This window comes from Pezoporus wallicus, unplaced genomic scaffold (genome assembly GCF_028554395.1).
Source record: "Pezoporus wallicus isolate ANWC-B61680 ecotype Strahan unplaced genomic scaffold, APGP_CSIRO_Pwel_v1 scaffold_11491, whole genome shotgun sequence".
Lineage (NCBI taxonomy): Eukaryota > Metazoa > Chordata > Aves > Psittaciformes > Psittacidae > Pezoporus > Pezoporus wallicus.
This window is the reverse complement of record NW_026642649.1, coordinates 4,677,787-4,698,967: the sequence shown is the minus strand read 5'-3', so window position 1 is coordinate 4,698,967 and position 21,181 is coordinate 4,677,787. Positions and strand designations below refer to the sequence as shown.

Here is a 21,181-nt window from a genome sequence, read left to right as displayed (position 1 = left end):
GGGGATGCTCACGGCTGCATGGGGACTTATGAAATTCTAAAACAGAACCAATGAAACATTGCTTCAGGAGGAAAATCTTTGCTGTTATTTTTGGGCACCTCCACATACAAATACCGGTGTAGTTAAGCTTACTTGTTCTGCTTTTGGTATAAGGTTGCAAGTGCATCAAGTTCACGGGCTACCCGAGGATGCTCAGCTCCGTAAGCGTTCTCAGAGATTTCCAGTGCCTGTTTATACAGCTGTTCAGCATTTCCAAACTTCTTCCACTGCACATAAACTCCTGCGAGCTGGTGCAGTGACTGTGCCACCCTCGGGTGGTCTGGATCCAGCGCAGTCTCGCGGATCTCCAGAGAGCGCTGCAGAGGAGCTACCGCCTGGAACAAGGGAGGTCAGTGTATGATGGCAGCAGGCAGCACCCTGCGTGCTACAACGACTTCGCAACTGCAACAGAAAGCACACGCTGAGCTCTGCTTAATTTGCCTTCTTGCTGTTACAACGATCTCTAGGTGCACTTACCTGACTGAGAAGACCTAGGTCCTTAAGAAACCGTCCCAGGGTCTCATAAAGATCAGCCAGGCAGATCATACTTGCCTCTCCCTCACAGCTTTTCTCATATTCTTTCAGAGAGTCAAAATACTCAGCTGCCATAGAGCTCTTATCTTTCCCAACCAGCTGCCAGTAACTCAGCAATTCTGCAAAATGTCCCCTGTTTTAACAAGGAAATAAGAAGCTCATCTTATCTCTGATACCCCTCTATTCAGACTCATGCTAGCTTAGAAGAAAAGGCCCATATGCATGAATGCTGTCTTTAGGCTGTCTTTAGGCTACAGCATCTAGAGACAATCCACGGAGACTACGCTGTTCAACAGCAGTATTTGTTTGTCCCTTTACCAACCCCCATATGTAACAGGATAGAAAAAAAAAGATGATTTATGTGACAACAGCATTTAGCATTTCAGCCTCTACTATTTCAGCTCTTTTAATAAGTATCTGTCACTGTCTGATTTATACTGACAAAAAATTGCTTTGAAGTGTTTCTAACTGCTGAAGCAGTGGCTGCTTTTGTACCTTTTGTAAAGGTTTTGTGATACAAAGAGATTCAAAAGACACTTGTGTAGCTTTTGCTTATCTCCCTGCTGTTGGAAGAGCCAGGGAAGTTCATCTGCGCTTCTCCAAGTCACTCGGTCCCGACTATTGAAAGAAAAGCAAATAAAACCAAACATTAAAACCCTGAGAGGCCTAGAAGAACTTGCCAATTTGAAGTGAAAACTAGGCAAGCACACAATTGCCATGCCTGAATGTCTAACCAGACTGACTCCTATAAGAGCTATGTACTCCATTTTCTCACATCTTCATTTTAACTTCACCTCAGAGCTAGTGGAACCCCCAGGTACCCCACAGGAAGCTGCTCCTCCCTCCCATATGGGCTGACCTGTGCCTGTTAGCAGGACTGCAGCCCTGCAGCAGCCCTCCATCCCTCTGTGACTTTTCCCTGGCACACTGTGCCTCCCTTGGCTTTCTGCTTTCTGCTCTGTGGAGCAGCAGTAAGCAGTAACCCACAGCTGGGACACACTAACTCAGGACTGTAAATCCAAACCACTTTTCAAGCTGGATGTGAACTTGTAGCTGTTCAGCTTTTCTACTGGACCTCCTCTTGTGTGTGTGCTAACTGCTTGCTGAACACAAGTTGTCCTCTGCTTCTCCAAGTTCCAAGCAACTTCAAAGTTCCTAGCATTTACTGGGAGTTGAAAATCCACATGGGGTCAGTTACCGCAAAGTAACTGATGTGGTAGAAATTCCTTCCCATTCCCCTCCATAGTCCTCAGCATTTTCCAAGATTAAAAAGCAACGTATCAATAATAAACTGACTCTGACAACTAGGGTTTTGCAGAGTTACTCTGCTGAAATAATTTACTAAACTGAGTCAAAGAAGCTATATGAAGAAAACAAAAATATCCCCAAGGCATAAAGCCTGCAATTTAACACGTTTTGAGGAATTCTGACCTACCTTAGCTGCATGGTGAAATACTCCACTAGTTTTTGTCTATAGGCAGAAAGAACATTTTCACCTTCTTCCATGTACTCTAGTCTCACCATCTCCCAAGCCTGCAAAACAGTATAATTGAAAGAAAATGCATTTGATTATTACGTGCTGATGATACACAGAGTGTTATGCAACATTTCTTTATGCAACACATCATATAGAACTAAAAGTCTTTTGATGACAAAAGCACTAGCAAGACATTGTCTTATATTAGACCAGAGCTCTGGTTATGCAGATAGTCCCTTCTACCACTTTGCTTGGTTTTTGCAGAACCAGTGTTTTATCATAGAATACTTTAGGGTGCAAAGGACCTTAAGATCATCCAGTTCCAACCTCCTGCCATGGCCAGGGACACCTCACACTAGACCAGGTTGCTCAAAGTCCATCTAACATGGCCTTGAACACTGCCAGGGATGGGGCATTTACCACTTCTCTGGGCACCCTGTGCCAGTGCCTCACCACTCTCCTTATATCTATCCTGAACTTCCCCTGTTTCAGCTGGAACCCATCACCCCTTGTCCTATCACTACAGTTCCTGATGAAGAGTCCCTCTCCAGCACCCTGTGTGTTCTAAAACACATGGAGTTAGTTAACAACTAATAGATCAGAAGTTCCTGAAGGTTTGAAATGCCAGGTTTCAACTGCTGAACCATAATGGCCAATACTAACGTCATAGCCCTAGCAGTTTTCAAGGTGATTCTAACATCAGATCAGACCTTAGGGAAAAAAGATGAGCAAACACAGACATAACACAGTCATCCCAGTTAACAACAGAACTGTTCTAAAACCCAGCCAGGGCTCAGGGGGTGGAGTTTCACTTGCTTGGATTACAAAACCTACCTGGAGGTGCTGGAACTTCAGCAAACCACAGCCATATGTCAGCAAACACATTCTGTGCAGGCTGTGAACGAGCGAGGCTAAGGCTGCAGAAGACAGCTCAGGATAAAGTTCCATCAGCTCTGACTCACTCACACCATTGTGGCTAACACCAATGACACACAGTATCTACATAGAGCACAACAAGTATTTTATAGTTAGCAGGGTTTGCTGCAGAGCTTACTTATGCTGAAATTCCACAAAAAATACTTTAGGAGCCAATACAACACCTGCCTACACAAGCCCTTTCCCCTCTTCAGTCCTCAAAGAACAGTCCTCAGTGCTAATGGATTAACATACTAATACATAAAGCACCGAATGGGACACTCTGGGACAAATGAATGGCTCCTTCAACCTTCCCCTGAAACACTGGAAAATGACTCCATTATGATAAGGAACTTCCATCTCAGTAAAATATGCTGAAGGCCTTATGCTGCCAGCACCAAAGAACTTCTAGCAAAAATTGAGCATCATCTCCTAATCAAATCAGTGCTCCACACAACAGGGAGATTCTGCAAAGGTAGGAAGAGGAAGAAGTGCCCTGTATTCACAAGATCCCACGTTCTGATTACATTTACTACACTCAGTGTAGTTAATCATTGGATGAAGGCAGCAATCAGAAAGGAAATGCTATTTCTGTATCACATGATAGTGGAAAAGTTGTTTTGGGAGACAATGACTTAGTTGAAATGTAACACAAAGCAGTCAGACGTTCTACAGTTATGCAAAAGATATAGTTCAATTACTAAAATTGTCCCTTCCATACTAATAACACAGCCATCTCTAATCCTACATATGAACCAACACAGATTTGTATTTACTTGTAACTTAAGATTCTTCCAGGACAGAATGTACAATACCTGCAGAAACAGCAACGCATTTTCTGCTTACCTCTCTCAAAAGACCTTTCTCTGTATCACTCCGCAATGATTCTTGAATTGATCTGAGAACAAGCCTGTACAGTGACACGGTGTCTTGACACTGCAAACACTGTTGAAGGGTTTCATCTATATTTCTTGTATTTCCAAGACTGAGCAGAAGGACAGAAAGGGCATGGTTTAGAATATCAAATTTGGCAGAGTAAGATGAACTGAAGGTACTGAAGAGCTCAAAAAGGCTCTGAATTCCTACTGGGTTTAACAGGTGCACAGGTCTTGCTGAGATTAAACTCAGAAGAGGTGAATTCCTGAAGCCACCTTCTGTTATACAGGCTGATTTCTGTAAATAACTGCTACATTCTTATTTACTAAAAAGAAAGTATGTTGCAGTGTTCTTTCCTCCAACAGGAGCACAGAATAAAAACACCCGGTTAGATAAAGGTAAGACCACATGCTGCTGTTCCACTCAATGCATTTACAAAGCCTGTTTTCAGGAGCAATTAAGCACTCTAGGACATAAAACAGAAACAAAAAATAATCAAAATGAGTCACCCAGGGTAAATTACCAATCAGTCTATCATCTCCTGGGAGTCTCTCAACTACAAATGCATCTTTCTCAACAAGGTGAGGTCTAGGTTAATAATAAGCCAATGCACTTATTAAGTATTCTCTTGCACAAGAGGGAAGACTAATTTTCTCCACAGCAGGAATTATAGGGCAAAGTACCATATGCAGGGTGTTACACTAAACAGTTGTTGAACTTCCTTTAGCCTTAAAAATCCATGAGGCAAACTATCTGGTACATCGGTAAATACAACAGACCTGAATTAAATTGTTTAATAAAACAATGCAAACATTCCCCAAATACCTTTCAAAAGCATTGAAGCAACTGACATACCCAGAGAGCAGAGTAACAGAAAAATAAAACAGAAGAGCAGAAATAGGTAGATATATCTATTTGGATTCACTGAGGATCAAAATGGTGATTCTGGTTATTCTTCCCATTGCATGTACAGTCAGTGAAAGGGGGAAATGGTTGCTCCACTCTTTTCTCTTAACAAGATTCATTCTATGTTAAATGAATGTATTTCAAAATGCTAACAAACCTACTTCAGGTCTTCTAATCTAGTGATGAGCATAATAATTTCAAGATCATCTCAACTTACCAGGCAATGGTTTTGCCCAAGAGAGTGACATACAAAGCATTGCAAGTTGTGGCAGAACGACAATGTCTCTCAAGCTTCTTCTCCTACAACATTTCAAACAAAATCTGTAAGCCAAGATGAAATTAACTGCACCAATGACATGTTCCCTATTCCATAAGAAAATAAAAGTTCTAGCTATGCTTCTATCTGTAAGATGTGAACACTATGACATGATGACCAGCACACAAAATACTGTGTAGTTTTGTGGCTATAGGAGCACAGAAGTGAAAGTTTCCTTTTGAATTTAAAAGAGTTAAGATCTAACCATTATACGTCTCAAGATGAGGATGTCATTATAGAATTGGTCTCTAAGGCAAAATTAAAGGTAAAATACTTTTTTTCCCCACTCTGCCAATCTTTGTGACAGTATTACACAGTGTTAAACCTTCTATTATTCTAATATAAAGTAACATGTTTATAGCAGTATGTACAACTGCACTGTTTATGTGTTAATAATTTATGCTAGTCCATCTGTTTCAGTGCTATGAGCTATGGGGTAAAAAAATGGCATACTGTCTTGAGCATTAGTACTTCATTAGCTAAATATAATACTTTCCTTTGGCACCTGGGCCTGTATGTTTCCATTAAAAGTTATACTAGAGTAAGGTACTTTAGAACTGCAACAGACATACCTGCTCTTTAGTTAATTTAACATTTGCAGAGTTACATTCTGCACTAATGAGAGATTTAACATCTTTGGAATTCAGCGGATCAAGATGAAGAGTGGGCCACAACCTTTGGTAAGAGAGAACAAAGTCATATTCAGACCTTATTAAATAGCACACAAAAGGAAAAAAAAGACATCAAAGTTCCAGACCTTTCTGAAGATTTATATCACAGCAGTAATTGAGGCTATTCCCTGTCACTAAGAAATTCTAGTCATCACAAGTCAAATTTCTGCTTTTAGCCTTATCCTGGACCTACATCATGGTATTGTGGCTCTTCATGTGCATCTGACTGCATTTAATATCCTCTTCCATACAGTCACATGGACAGATCCATCACAATAAATCAAAACAGCTAAAACCTGTCCTCTGCAGTCACAATAGGGAAGCTTTTGCTGTCATCAATAGTTGCAAAACCATATCCTATTAAATCTTCAGGTCTTGGCAAAGCTGCTGTTTGCTCTTCACCAAGTAACTGTAATTTAAAACAACAATTCTAACCCAGGCTACTTTGAAACAACTCAGAAATATAACATACCTCCAAGCCTGTGGACATGTTTCTACATTCACTGATACAATCACTCTCACATTCACTGGCAATGGATCTATCAGCCACTTCATGTGCTTCTCAGCTTGCTTAAAAAACAGATTTTGTTACTTAATACAAAGATTGTTCAAAACAATGCAGGAAGTTGATATATTTCATTAACTGCGCAGCTCAGTACGTTCTCCAGCATCACAGAATTGCAGAATGGTTTGGGTTGGAAAGGACCTTAAGATCATCCAGTTCCAACCACCCTGCCTTAAAAAAAGTGTTCATAATGTGGCTCTTGAAGCCATTCTAAATGACCCATTGACATATATGAGCATGACTGTCCATAAAATAAAGCAAATAGAATACCTCAGAAAGAATAGGCTGTTTGGATGCCCATAAATCATCTACCAGCTCTGAATCTTTCAATACATAAAGGTGTTTCAAAAGGCTTCAAAAATTAAGGTGTTAAGATAGAAGAATAATCCCAAAAGAACACAATTTATCTACAGAACTATTTTCTATTTTCTAGATGTGCTGTTTAGAGCAAAGCAAACATTAATATTTCTGTTACGCAGATGTAGCCAAACCTATTGCAATAGTTGAGATTTCCTCTAGACGGACAAGAGGTAAGTATCTTGAAGACATACCTGTATCTGGTCAATAGAATCAATAATGATAATAATGCTGCCTTGATGACGTGCAGAAAGTTTTTCCAGCCAACGAGGGAACTCTTCCAGAAGTTTAGCTGGATCGAAAGTCAGAGGTGACACTAACCACGAGTGTTGCATAAGCTGTGGAATTACAAACACACATAACAAATTTGACCTTAAAAACTCTCATGAAAGAAGTCTGCAGAAGCAGGAGAGAAACAAACAAAACCCCATACTATTTTGGCACAAAATAGTCAAGTTCACACAGAAATCTTTCCTTCTAGTATATGCAGAAAGCTGGCATATGCAGAACAAAGACTATTTACTGAACTCGCTGTGTAAAATTCTAGAGAGACAACCTGAGGACAAGGGATGTGGAGACTTAAAGGGCTTAAAAGTTGAAGAGATTAAACAGGAAGACTTCTAAAATACATGAGAAAATTGCAAGGAGAGCACAATCAATTTCATTTTTCACACAGAATCATTAGGGTTGGAAGGGGTCTCTGGAGATCACCCAGTCCAACCCCCTTTCAAGGCAGGGCCCCTCTCATGCTGCTCTTCTCTACACTAAACAGGCCCAGCTCCTGCAATCTCTCCTCATAAAGAGAGATGCTCCAGACCCCTGATCATTCTTATTGGCCTCCACCGGACCTTTTTCCAAAGGTTTTAATCCTGTGAAAGAAGAAGAAAGCTCAGGCCCTGGCACAAAAATACTCTTCATTTATTCCCCACATATTTAACACACCACAAATAAATAAATAATCAGAGGAGAGAGACCAGTCCAGGAACAGATATAGTGCCAACTGGTGAATACAGCCTCAGGTTTCTAAACACACAGACAGAAGAGGTACCACGTGCCTCTCTCATTGGCCAGATGGCAGGAAAGTTCGGAAGAAGCTTATATGGTTTTATATCAATCAATATAGGCTACTGGAAGTACAACTGCCAATGCCAATCCATTGTGAATATCCCAGGGATGCTATTTAATTGATCTGTAGTCAACATATATGATCTGATTCCCCCAGTTCTATAACGCCTTACATTTGTATTACTCTGAACTGAAGAGAAGGCTTTGTGGAGACCTCAGAGCAGCCTTCCAGTATCTGAAGGGGGCCTATAGGGATGCTGGGGAGGGACTCTTCATTAGGGACTGTAGTGACAGGACAAGGGGTAATGGGTTAAAACTTAAACAGGGGAAGTTTAGATTGGATATAAGGAGGAAATTCTTTACTGTGAGGGTGGTGAGGCACTGGAATGGGTTGCCCAGGGAGGTTGTGAATGCTCCATTCCTTGGCAGTGTTCAAGGCCAGGTTGGATGAAGCCTTGGGTGGCACGGTTTAGCATGAGGTGTCCCTGCCTATGGCAGGGGGGTTGGAAGTGGATGATCTTAAGGTCCTTTCCAACCCTAACTATTCTATGATTCTATGATACAGAAAACCCTGAAACCTGTAGAAGATTTTATCTTTTCACATAAAAACACACACACAGAGGTAGTTTCCAAAGAATTATACAATACAGGGTATGTAATAACACAGCCTACCTTTAAAGTAAGGCGTTTGATTATCAGTGCAGATTCTGCACTAGTAGACATGGGCCTCCCAACAAAGTGATAAAGAATTAGAGTGTTTGGGGAATGCTTCTGTTGCAATTGAATCCTAATGAGAGAGATCCAAAAGAAAGGGCACTTAACAGACTGTAATTTTGCAAATATATCTCAAATCAAAGCAATCAGTTTTGCCAAAGGAGATGGACGGTCTGCATTAGAGGTGTTCAATGGTTATCTTGCAAAACAGGATAGACATTTCCTGAGCTACAACTGAACTTTTTGTGTCAGATTCAAGTTTTGTTCTCTCATAACTGAGAGCCATTAAAAAGTGCCCTTCCTGGCACTGGACAGTCGTATGTCACTAAGCTGCCAAGAAGTAATGACACTACCAATTTATTTTTATGTCAGCACATTTTGTCATAGCCTACAAGTGACCATAAAATGCATTTCTATGATAAATTATTAGGTTGGTTAAAAAGACTTCAAAGGATCCCCTTTCTGTATCAGAGAAGGGCAAAGCTATCAAGCTACTGATACCACAAAGGCAGATCTGTAGGGTATTGATATTAGAGGCAGAGAGATGTTAAAGACAGTCCAGATGGAGTTAGCTACTTAATTATTACACATCTTTCCAGGATGCTTCAGTAACTTCAGTGCTTTGTAAATTCTCCCATTTTACCTCTAATTAAACTGATACAATGTGTGAAATAGAAACCATATTTTTTTTTTAAATCCATCTAATTTCATTCATGTAAAAAAATAATAGTTTGAACTACCATTTTGACAGAAGGAGAGATTTCCCAGAGCCTGGTCCTCCTGATACAAGCAGAGGTGGAATTGGTGCTGGTGCTGCTACAAGGTCATTCAGACGTTCAAAGTACTATAAAAAAAAGCAACAATCATTACAAATATTGCACTGTTTAAAGGAGAAATGCAGTGCTTGGTATTGTAAACCATCTAGACACAAAAGGCACGTACAGATTTATTAAGGCATGGGAATAACTACTGAAATGCAATACAGTACAAATAAATGCTCAAATTAAACACAGAAACCACAGAATTTATTATGTCTTTTAAAGAAATAGTGAAATAAATTAAACATTTTTTCAAAACTATTTAAAATGCAACTTTCAGTCTTCATAAACTGAACTAATGTTACTACAGTAAAACAACTGGGAACTATGTTTGTTCAGGCTTCCTTGCCTCTCTTTCCCCCCAAGCTACTCCACTGCCTTGGATATGGCTGCCAGGACAAAGCCTTCAAAGTTGGCACTTTGGTAATAAAATGGTATTTTGAGGCAGTAAGCATACAAAAGAAAGGGTTTTTTTCACCACATGGGCACCCAACAATGCTGTAGCAGAGTTAGGATGATAAAAACAACTACCCTTCATCAATCTGGGAGAACTATTTTGGCTGAAAAAAGAAGTGGAGGCACATTAAGATATACCTAGGTATTTTTTCTATTAATGTTCTATTATATTCCTGTTCTACTATGTAGTAAAGATGGCACTATCCTCCAAACCATTGCCAATATAGGAGTATTGCGAAGCAAAAGAATAAATTTTGCTAGTAAAATAGGGGTACTAACAATTTAAACACAATTAACACAGAATCTGCATGCTTATGTTACATTATAACATCAAGGAATATTGCCAAAATAAGCTGTTGTATCACCTTCCACAACCACTTTAATGTTTATCATCTTCCTACATTCACTATACTTTCCCTACCTATAATTGTGCCCGACATCCCCAATTTCAAATGTTTTAAAAGTTTCATTACAAGTAATGAGTAAGTACTGAGCTATTCAACAGCTCTTCAGTTCTCTCTGTTCTTCTCACATACATATGGCTGCACGATGAAATCTTTCCATTAGTCATCTCCAAAAGACCTAACTCCAGGTGTCAAGACAGAGCTCGGATTTCCTCCAAGAACCCCAAAACATTCAGAGCCTTTTCTAAGACACCCAACTTCTGGCACGCCATTACAGTCCTCTTTTTTCCAGTGCAGGAACAACAACTGCTTCTTCATCAGTGTCATTCAACAACATACAAACTGGCAGCTCTCCCACAAAATAAGTATGCCATATATATAAGACATATGGCTTTTTCTAGCCCAAGGAGTAACAGCCTCAAGGATGCTCTCAGACACAGCTTCTTCTGCAGTACAACTTGCCTAACGAGAGATGGATGGGAGTGATGACTTTTGTCTTCATCCATATACATTTCCAATGTACTTACTTTCTCAAATCCCAGCTCACATGTTGAATTAGAGGCCTGCTGAAAAGCTTCCATCTGTTCTTGTTCATCATGTGCATCCCACAATACATCACCAAAAACTTCTTCTTCAGGAGCAGTGGACTCTTCCTTATTACCTAAATCCTTGCCTTCTAGTTCTGTCATTTCACACCCCAATATATCCTAAGTAGAAAGAAAATTACATGGAGAAAACTGCAACTATAATTTTTACCATATATAAATCTTATTTATTATTCTTATTATATATAAATGTGCAGGCACATTTGGTGTTAGTCTCATTTCCACTGTGCATGACACAGCTCTATTAACATCACTGTGATCATTTCCTTTCAGACTAGCACAGAACATAAATAAATGAGCAACTACATGAAACCAAGTTAACTCTGAATGCACAGGTCTCAAGACATTGGGTTTAGTCTTCTCATAGTGGAGGCACTCCCCACAAGGAAGAATAAGGAAACAATGGACTATACAGTCTTTCCTTATCCTACAATATGGTTAAAGAGAAATTCAAAGAATTTTAGCCACAAACAGACTCCTTCCCCCTGTCATTCCTGTTCTTATCCCTAAAATCACTCATCAGGTTGGGTTTTTATTTTCCACTTGCATATTTCTTTGCTTGCCAAATATTAATGATAAAACCACAAAATGATCCTTTAAATTACATTGAAGTAACATGTAGTAATCACACTAACATCACTTAAGGTCATAAATCAAGGCAGGAACAGGTAAAAGCTGAAATGCACCATGTATTCTACCTGTTTAATTATCTTTTCCACACAGTTATAGATTTCATATGTTCCTTCCTCCACACCTCCAGTATGATCAATCATCTGAAAAAGTAAACAGCAAAGCATGATGCAAATCTGAACCCAACTGGAAACAGCATTTAGGGCTTCCAACAAAAACATTCTCAACACATTTAAATTCCATTCTGTTGCCTTCCTTAGGCAGGATTCACTTTGTCTAAGCTTTTAAAAGTTGGGCATCTAGTTCCAGTAGTTCTCTTTGCAGAGGGAAATAAATGGCAACTGATCTATTCTGCGATGGGAGCAGTCTCTCTGAAGCCATACTTCTTTCACTTCCATGGCTACAGAGGGGCCTTAGATAAATAACTTTGACATTTAAATGGCTAAACACAGGTGAGAAATTCTATCCTTATGGAACAGGGATTTTATTTTCAGTGAAAATACAGCGGCTGTTTTTCTCCTCTGCTACTGAAAAATTTATAACATTCATAGATTCCAGCTTCAGCAATCTGCTCATATAACGAACATCCAGAGCAATGAGTTCAATGCTGTTTCTCCTAAAATGTGGGACTACTAGCACTCCATGTTGTTTATAGCAGGAAAACAAGCCTTTTAGCATTCCTCAGTCTTTAAAACGGCATACCTTTGCTTTGTTCACATGAGAAATTTGCTCAATGAACTGTTGCACTGAAGCTGAACTGACTCTGCCATCCTCCTTTCTGTGGTAAATGAGCCGGGGTTTCTCTTCTGGATTTCTCAAGAAGGCTTCTTCACAGTCCTCCAACAAACAACTAGATTGGAAATCAGCATTCTTGTGCTATATTACACTGCTGTAGTAAACAGTTCAATCAACAGAAGCTCCAAAGATGGGTTTCGCTGCAAAATCTAATTCAAGAGTCATATCTATTTACAACAAAGGGCAAGCAAATATCTCAGCAGAGAATTTAGGATAAACTCTGAAGCAAGGAAAAGCTAAGAGAGAAATACATGCTCTCTGTACCGAAACCATTAAACCCATTTATTATTTTTTATGATCATTGCTTTGTAAATTAAAGTTGATCTCCTCTCATACCAATATGCAGAGTGAAGGTTAACTGCCTTGCATGGCAAGAACATGGAGTCACACGATTAATAAACACCATGTACGTGCTCTGTCGTCACTTATTTGAAGGCTGTTTTATTCCTTGTCCTCTGTAGGAGAAGTCCTTTAGTACTTGTCAGATGTAGGACAATCTTTTCATTTTTAGTAGTTAAAAAGGAGAACTACACATCTCCAAACTCAAAGGCTCTTTGTATTTATATTATGTGAATGATAACCATGGATATCATTCCAGCAATCTATCGCTGTTCCACAAAGAACAGTACAACTTGAGGATGCTGACAACAGAAGACAGGATCTCTCAAATGTTATGTTCTTTATATGAGAACTGCAATTTTCATCATGTGTTTTCTAAGAGAAACTCTCTAAGTGAATACTGTTGGAAAGAACATTTCCTTTGTGTGTGTTTTTTTTTCCTTGTGTATTTCATTATTGAACACTTATGACCCACATACACAGAGATGGTTATTTGGTAACACTATCCCCTCAGAGTTCCAATATCCCAGGCAGCTTATACTATCCTTCTACCAGCATAAATGGATGGCAGCTCTAGCCTGATTCCTCTATGAAAACAAGCCACCATCTTCTGTAGCACCTGGCTATTCTCTAAAGTCCTCCACTGTTGTAAATCTTAGCTACTAGTATCTTAAACCAGTCTTTAATTCTCTGTGGACAGATGTTTTATTTACAGAAACAGGAGACCTAGTTAATACAAGAGCTCTAATAACACACAGTATTTGAAATCCCTAGAGTTCAAAATCTACTCCTAATATGAAACTTTATGCATAGCAATATTTCCAGCTTTTTGCATTCATACAGATGTTTTGGAATGACCACTCCATGACCCTTAGTATTACATTTTCTAATTCCTTTTTCTCTCTTCTTCAGCAAAAGGAGACCCCTTCCTCTCCCAAACATCAAAACTGCCCAAATTTCCCAAATACATAACATAAACAGTCCTAACACCATTCTAAAAGTATTATTAGTTTGGTGTTTTTCATTTACTGAGTCATGTTTCCTCTTTTAGAAGGTTAGGAATTTACTTACTGAAAAAGAACACATGGAAGCACCTTTTGTCATAAACCCTCATGATTTCAGTAAATTAAGCTGTAGAAAGCTAGCATAAGGTACCACACAGGAGAGCCAAGAAATCAGTCTGAAAACCAGCCAAAGATAGAAAATGATATGTGACAGAATAAAATCAAAATGGTAAAGCCAGGTGTAAAGCTAGATAAGCACATGAAAAACACAGAGGACGTTCACACCAGCCATCCTGAATTCCTAAGACTCTAGCAATACACACGACCGAGAGATGCTCTTAGAAAGCAAAACATTTTTGTGCTATGAAGACATCTTTCAATGCTGTATTTTTAGAGTATCTGTAGCCACAAGAAAAAGGAAATGATACAAAGCTGATGTATTCTTTTAACTGTCTGCACTAGCAAACCTAAAGTTAGAAGGAGCATCACTTTGAAGATAGTAGCTTTGGAAAAGTACTGAGCAAAGCATCACATATATTTTACTAAGCTATGCACTCTGCATGGATTACCAGTTTCCATTTGCTTTACCAGTCTGGAAAACACTCACCTTGGCAAAGTTAAATGCAGGAGCAAAACGATTAATGAACTTTTTTCAATTTCCCATTTTCTTACATCCTTAAGAGGCCTTTCATGTTCTTCTGAAAAATGAACAACTTGAAAGAAGTACCCCATTGTTTCACAGACTCTTTGAAGCTTTGGTGAGTAGTTCTGAAAGCAAATTTGAGTAACGGTGTTTCATTACTAAACCTGCATGGCACTAAGGACCTACCGGATGAATCTCAGTTTCTTTTCTCTAAGCAGTTTCTTCCTCTGAAGTCCTTGACAACACTTTCACTGACATCAGGCTACACTCACTAAAGCTTTCAAGAAATATTAGACAAATTTCTGAGTAAGTATCACAGTGGAAACAAACCAGCGTGTAAGGGAGCGTAAGTTTGTGAGGTACTCACTCTGATGAAGATGTCCACTTCTGGTTGAGTCTCATCAGTACCAATAATAAAACACCTTACTGTGTTACTCCAGAGAGAGTGGGAAAACAGAGGAGTAACCTGTAATAAACTCGCAACAGCAGCATCCCAATCATCTAAGAAATACAAAACAAAGTCAAGAGATCTTCACACCTGATTACACCGGATAACAGGTAAGTCGTCACATCTTAACATCATAAATATCATGTGTTATTTAAAATAGTAGTAATATTTTTACTAAACCGATTTTGTAAATTTGAATTTAGAGTCCACATATCAGCAATGTCATAGAATTTGATACTGTGGCAAAACCAGTGTTAAATATATTATCATTACAAATACATTACAATTACAACCCTTTAAAGAGGATCAATGAAAAGTATCCACAAAACCAATCTGATAATTGTAAAATAAGTAAAAATATGCAGAAACAATAAAATCATTCATAGTTAAAGCTGTTTTTTCTTTTCCCTCTAGATTTACATTTCTTTATTTTGATTAGACCATGTGAATAAATCACAATGGAACATTACAGGAAATTCTCATTGAATGAAGTCCATTGCTTTCTGTAGCACTGAATGTCAACTAGAAGCATATACAGGCCTACAGAAGCAATGGAAGCAATGAATTTTAAAACTTCCTTAGGTTCTTCATTTTGTGACTGGTCACTTTTTGAAGATAGGAGCAGGTTCTACTTTCATTACCACATGGGATGATGAAAGGCTTAGTGTATGAAGCAGGAGCCATCATAGAGGAGACCCTGCCCTCCCACTTTTCAGGCACACACTTCTGAATTGGAGCCTGAAGGACTGAAGGAAAAAGGGAGAAACTGCCAGCAAAGTCAACTGTATGCAGGAGGGGTTCCAGGGCCAGGACAGTGAGGGAAACCAGAGCACCAGAAGGCAATTTGCAAGAGGCCAGAGTTCCAGAGCAACAACTATGGACATGAAAATACCTAACACTGACTCAATAATGCATACATCCTGGTCTTGTACTCAGATTTCCATCAATGGCCCCCTCAGTATCTTCCTTAGTCAATATAAGTAACAAAATGGTATTTGGTTTACCCTCAACAAAGTGCAAGTCACTGCTGTTCATTAAAAATCACTGCTACACATATTCAGTCACCAAATATATTAACAGTAACAGCATGAACTGCTACAGTTCCTTTGATTTTTACAATGAAGAATTCCAAATAACCCTCACATACCCATGAATGGACAGAAAAAGAGCTAAGAAAAGAACAGAATTACTTAAGAATAGAAAAATGACACAGATGCCTATAATCCCAGCCAAACAAACCACCATTACTTACCCCTGTTTATATTTGCAAATGGTCCCTCAACATCTATGGAGCTATGAGCAAACTCAGGCCCTCTGCAAGACTGCTGAAGTTGCATCATACTACCCATGGATGGCTCACTTCCCAAAGCTCCTCCATTCCAGTACTCAGATTGTGCCCCAGCAGCTAAGAATTGGAAAACAACAAAAAACCACCCCCTTTTTAATGTCATTAAACAAGGTAAATTATCAGTTTTAAATACTCCACTTGAAACCCACTGCCGTATACCACTGATAGTAATTTTTACTCCTTTAGCAGATCTGCTCACACCTTTGTGTGCTGTAGTTCTAAACAGGCACTTGTCCAAAGGTACTGTGAAGCTAAAGGATGAGCTTATTTGCCAATATATAGATTGCTGACATCTGTTTGGTTCAGATGCTGACCTGCATTACAAATCAGGATTGCTGCAGTCATTTGGTATACCACAAAAATTGACAACTTTTGCTCAGGAATGTTCCAGCACTGAAAAGCATAAAGGGGCTGTAGGTCAGAATTGAAATATAGTCTCTATGCTGTGTGAAAGAGCTTTCATGGTATCTCTTCACAGCATGCTTGGATTACACTTCTGCCAATCAATACACAACATTCAAGACACTAAATAAACCTTCCATGGAGAAGATCAGGAAATTGAAAATGACTTAGAAAAAGGTAAGGGAAATAAAAATTAAAAAATCAATTTAACACAGAAGAAGACAGAAAAAATACATAAAACAGACTAGCTGTACCAAAGAAGTCCATCAAATGCATAGTTACTATGCAAAACGCCAATCACTGCATTTTTAAATGTTTCTACTTTTAAAGATTGCATATTTATGCTCCTGCCAAGATGTAACAGTTGATCTCTACAAGCAAAACACAGGTTAAGCAACAGCACTTGCACACAGTTTCTCCTCAATAACCCTTCATGGTACAAGAAATAATGGTGGGTATCCCGTAAGTGTTAAAGTGCTAAAGTCTGCTACTATTATTGTGGTATTTTGAACCTGATGCAAAGCCAGTGGACTGATCTCGTGCCTATCTGAATCCTTCCCATGGTATCAAATACCTCCTACAGCTACAACAAACTTTTGCCTTTTATGTCACTAATATTGTGAGGGATTTCCTGTCAAAAAGTTCTTCAATAAAGTTACTCTTTTGGTCAATTCATGGTTGTTAAATATCTAACTGCTGCTCTGAAAAGGACAGCAGCTGAGACTGGCATACTGCATTATTCATAAACAGTAAGTCTAAGATTCCCTCTAGTTTTGGGTGTGCTTTTTGGATACTTTGGAGCATGATCCTCAGATCTAGAAACAGAAAACTCAGAAAAGACTAGAAAAATAAAGACTTGTTCATGGAACAATTTAAAAGACTGTTCAAGTCACTGTGCCTAGACAGTGCTCTACTTTCTTCATCAATTCATTCACAGGACTAGAAATGTGGGGTTTCCACAATCTAAACCAAGCCTGTGAAGTCAGCTGCTTTTACCCTTCAAACTATTTTATGTTTCTTTTTGTACGACCTAAGTACTTGACTTGTGCTTTACCACTCAGAAACCTCAGCGATATTCCAACATGAAATATTGAGGCTGAAATTCTCACCTGTAACATCCGTACAATTATCATCAGAATCAGACTCTTCAGGATCGAACACTTGGATTCCTTGGGCCTGGAGTCGCTGAAGCTTGGCTTCTAGCTCCCGTTTGGCCCTCAGTAAGTCCTGAATCTCATTTTCTTTAGTTTCTCTAAAAATCTGTGAGCAGAGAAAAACACAAACCATAAATCTTTCAATAATCAGTATTAGTTCCTCAATTCATACTATCTGGTTCAGTTGGAAAAATAAGGTTCTAGCAGTCACTTAGCCGGCAAAGGCATGAAAATGCAAACAAGAAGCCATCAGGAGCCTATAAATGAGCAGGAAAACATAGTTTTAAATGATCTGTTTTCACAATTTTACCATTTTAAACCTCAGCATACTGTTCTGAAAGTTAGAAGTTTGAGTTAGTCTGGGAAGTTTATTAAAAACTGTAAGTAACTTTTTGCATCCTTTAAAGTTTATTGTCTTCTAAACCCACCATATGTAATAACTTTTTTCAAAGGCTCCCTTTTATTGCTGCATGTATTTTGTTTTTACATTTACATATGGGAAGAAAACATGAACCTAAATTCAAAGAGATGGCATCTTCTTCAAGTCTCATTTTCTTCAATAAGGTCAAAACCAATCCTTTTATATATCTGCCAAACATTAACACCTGCTACAATTACAGGTATTGATAATCTTGAAAACAGTGCAAGACCAGCAAAACCAGACCTACTGCTCTGAGTGATAGAAATACCACCATCTGCAGCACGGGAAAAGCAGAAGCATCAGCTTGGCGTTTCAAGTCACCTCTCCAAAAGCACAAATGCTTTTGCCTTTAACTGGGTATCACACTTCAGCAGCCAAGAGATGCACCAATACACACTTTTCTTCAATGTAAGCTAGCAGTGTTTAACATTACAATACTATATATAAAATTGATTCAGAAATAATGGAGCTCTGTGTTTATACATTCCTTCAGCATGTGTCAGTTTGCAGCCCAGGTTTTCCTGTCACTCTCAAACCTGAGTACTTTCTGTGCTCAAATAACACAGGAATTTAGTTCAAGATGCATCACTGCATATTCTCCTTTTTCCTCAGAGTCTTACAGAGATGTTATGGCAAGATTACCCTAAACAAAATAGACAGCTACAGCGATGATATTCCAATTATTTTTTGTAAGAGGGAGAGGTCCTCACAAAAGCTACTGGAGAAGAGTTCATTGGGGAAATGTACCCAAATGACATTTATCTTCTCTCTGGTCCTTTTTCCCAGGGAGGGAAGTGAAGCCATACCTTGAATTGCCTTTTGACCTTGTCTCGATCATGTTCAAAAGTAGCAGCTCTCTCCATGGCTTGGTATTTAGCTTCCAAGGCACTTTCTTTCTCCCTAAGGATTTTCTGGTAGGTTTTCTGAAGTGCCTGAAAACATTTAACATACCGAGTGAAAGCAATCGCTGATGAAAGGTTTTAGATTCCTCTTCAGCTCTGAATACAACGATGTTACCCCAAGCACTACACATCCCTCCTCACCCAGGGACCCTGTGGTCCCCATCCCAGAGGCGCACATTGACCGCACACCAGTGTCACACCAGGACAGCACTGAGGCACGCACGACTTCTCCAGCACCTTGGGAAGGCAAAGCCATCTCACCCATCACCTCCCTGCCACTGCTTCTCTGCTCAGACCCCTCATGAGAGCAGCGGGAACTACCTGCAGCTCAGCGCGCAGCCGCTTGTTCTCCCTGTCCAGTTTGGCCTCCTTCTTCACCATGGAGGCCACCTCGTTGTTCTTGCTGACGCGGAAGATCTCGTACTCCTTCTTCAGCCGCTCGTACTCGGCCACGCACTCCAGCTCCTGCACCGAGGCCGTCGACTTGAAGCTGGCCCCGATGAGGCCGCCGGGCCGCGAGGCACCGACCCTCCGCAGGGAGCCGCGCAGCAGCCGGGCCTTGGGCTTCACCTCCACCGGGATCTCGCAGGCCTCGCCGCCGCCGTACGTGTCCTCGATCACCTCCCCGACCGCGCCTGACGGGCTCACCAGGGACGACGCCGTCCCCATGACCGCGCCCGCAGCCGGCTTGAGGCGTTAACACGGAGCGGAGGGCCCGGCCGGAGGGGACATGCCTGAGGCGGAGGGTCCCCACAGGAGGCTGCTCCCAGCCTCGCCCCGGTTGCGCCCCTCACCGCTGCCCCGACCCGGCCGAGCCGCAGGGCCTTCCAAGCCCGCGGGCCATGGCCCGCTCCGTGCGGCGGCCGGACAAGGAAGGGAGGGAGAGCGGGCGGAACCCTCACCGCGGGCCGCCTCCCTCTCCCTCCCCGTCCCGTAGCGGCGGCACCGCCGCTGGAGCAGCCCTGGAGGGCCGGGGAAAGGCGGAGCCGCGGCGGTGAGCGGCAGGGACTGGTAGCGGCTGAAGGGCGGGAAGCTGCTCCTGTGAGGAAAAGTCGGGATGTTTTAGGGTTTTGCTGTAAAAACCAGGCGCTAATGTGAGGCACGGCAAAGCCGTCCATTCCCACCGGCGTCATCGCACGGCCCTGCCTCCAGGCCGGACAGTGTTTGCCTTGGCCGAGCAGGGTCACGCAGGCTTTCGTGTGGTAGAGACCTCGTGGGGGATTTCTCTCTCGCTCCCCTGAAATGGTGAGGCGGCCTCCATGGTGAAGAAGGCACACTCTGAAGAAGACGACCTGAGAAGAGCAAGTAGTGGGTCCCCCGAGAGGTAAGTACTGGGTTATTGTGCCGTGCCACGCCTGAGTTCAGTGCCTGCACCTTGCGCTGCCTCATCTGAAACTCTCTGTTTGAAGACCTTCATTTTCAGGAATAAGGCGGTCATAGATTATCTGCCCCTTAAGTTATCCTAATGGCATTTCCCTCCCTTCCTCTTCAAAAAGCCCTGTGTGGTTCCTTCACTTATCCTGGGGATTTCGGAGGAGCAGATGGAGCAGGTGTCCTTTTGTGCACCTATCTCAGAGCCTGCCCTACCATTGTGCAAATAGCAAACACAGCACCATTTTAAAGCAGTTTTGCCTCATGTATGTGCCAGGTTTCTTAGCCATGACCAGGGGAGCCATTCTTAGAAATGTCTTCCCAACAACACACCTCTAACTTCCAAAGTCTATTGGAGGGGGAAATCCCTTTTGTGCACAACAGAGAAAAGGTGTTGGTTTATTTCCTGGAGTAAAAACTCAGGGATTTGGGAATACGGGCAGTTTTCCTTAACTTTACTCCTTTGTTTTCAAGAGGAAAAAATAATCTCTTGTCAGAATAACATTTGTGGTTATGCTGGTAATCCGTTCCACTTAAACCCTGTTTCAGTGAAAAGGACAGATACAGAATATGTGACAACTTTGGGAAGAGGAAGGCTGCTGCTATGTTTCCCCTAATATTGCCAGTAAGAGCCTGCCCAGTATTACGTGATTCAGCAAATCGGCAGGTAGTTCTTTAACAAAGCAAGGCTTTGGTTCCTTCATTTACATGTTGGTATCAGTCTGTTTCTGCACTGCTGCTTGAGCTCTGGCAATGACTAAAACTACGTTCATTCTGGTGCTTGGGCTGAATTGTTCTCATATTCTGAGTTGTGAAAGTCAGAATCTCCAAGCTTTAAGCCTAGAGTAAAAAGTGTAGCATTGCCAGAGCGCCTGGATTCCTTCTGATAAACCACTTGACTTTAACAAATAGATCAGAAAAACTGTAAATGCTGTTTCTCTAATGCTGCCTCTGGTTGTGTTACTGAATTTGCATGGATAGTAGAGGCCATATAAACACAACCCTT

At 40.8% G+C, this 21,181-nt stretch overlaps 1 protein-coding gene across 3 annotated transcripts in view; it reads right to left on the bottom strand.

Moving 5' to 3' along the window:
* The window catches only part of NPHP3 (nephrocystin 3), a 28,967-nt gene extending 9,236 nt beyond the window's left edge, over nt 1-19,731 (bottom strand). For 2 of the 3 annotated variants that reach the window (XM_057431316.1, XM_057431318.1), the window contains exons 1-21: nt 19,126-19,731; nt 18,709-18,834; nt 17,437-17,587; nt 15,830-15,982; nt 14,497-14,630; nt 14,094-14,254; nt 12,051-12,198; nt 11,417-11,491; nt 10,641-10,820; nt 9,176-9,279; nt 8,394-8,508; nt 6,851-6,994; nt 6,207-6,304; nt 5,636-5,738; nt 4,965-5,047; nt 3,812-3,950; nt 2,885-3,049; nt 2,009-2,106; nt 1,069-1,191; nt 517-706; nt 133-374 (exon numbers count right to left, since the gene is read on the bottom strand). In XM_057431316.1, coding sequence (XP_057287299.1) covers nt 133-374; nt 517-706; nt 1,069-1,191; nt 2,009-2,106; nt 2,885-3,049; nt 3,812-3,950; nt 4,965-5,047; nt 5,636-5,738; nt 6,207-6,304; nt 6,851-6,994; nt 8,394-8,508; nt 9,176-9,279; nt 10,641-10,820; nt 11,417-11,491; nt 12,051-12,198; nt 14,094-14,254; nt 14,497-14,630; nt 15,830-15,982; nt 17,437-17,587; nt 18,709-18,834; nt 19,126-19,473 — 3,080 coding nt within the window. In that variant the 5' untranslated portion in view covers nt 19,474-19,731. The remainder of the gene's footprint in view (nt 1-132; nt 375-516; nt 707-1,068; nt 1,192-2,008; nt 2,107-2,884; nt 3,050-3,811; nt 3,951-4,964; nt 5,048-5,635; nt 5,739-6,206; nt 6,305-6,850; nt 6,995-8,393; nt 8,509-9,175; nt 9,280-10,640; nt 10,821-11,416; nt 11,492-12,050; nt 12,199-14,093; nt 14,255-14,496; nt 14,631-15,829; nt 15,983-17,436; nt 17,588-18,708; nt 18,835-19,125) is intronic. The other variant, XM_057431317.1, reaches the window with a different exon arrangement.
* Nucleotides 19,732-21,181: the final 1,450 nt, after the last annotated feature.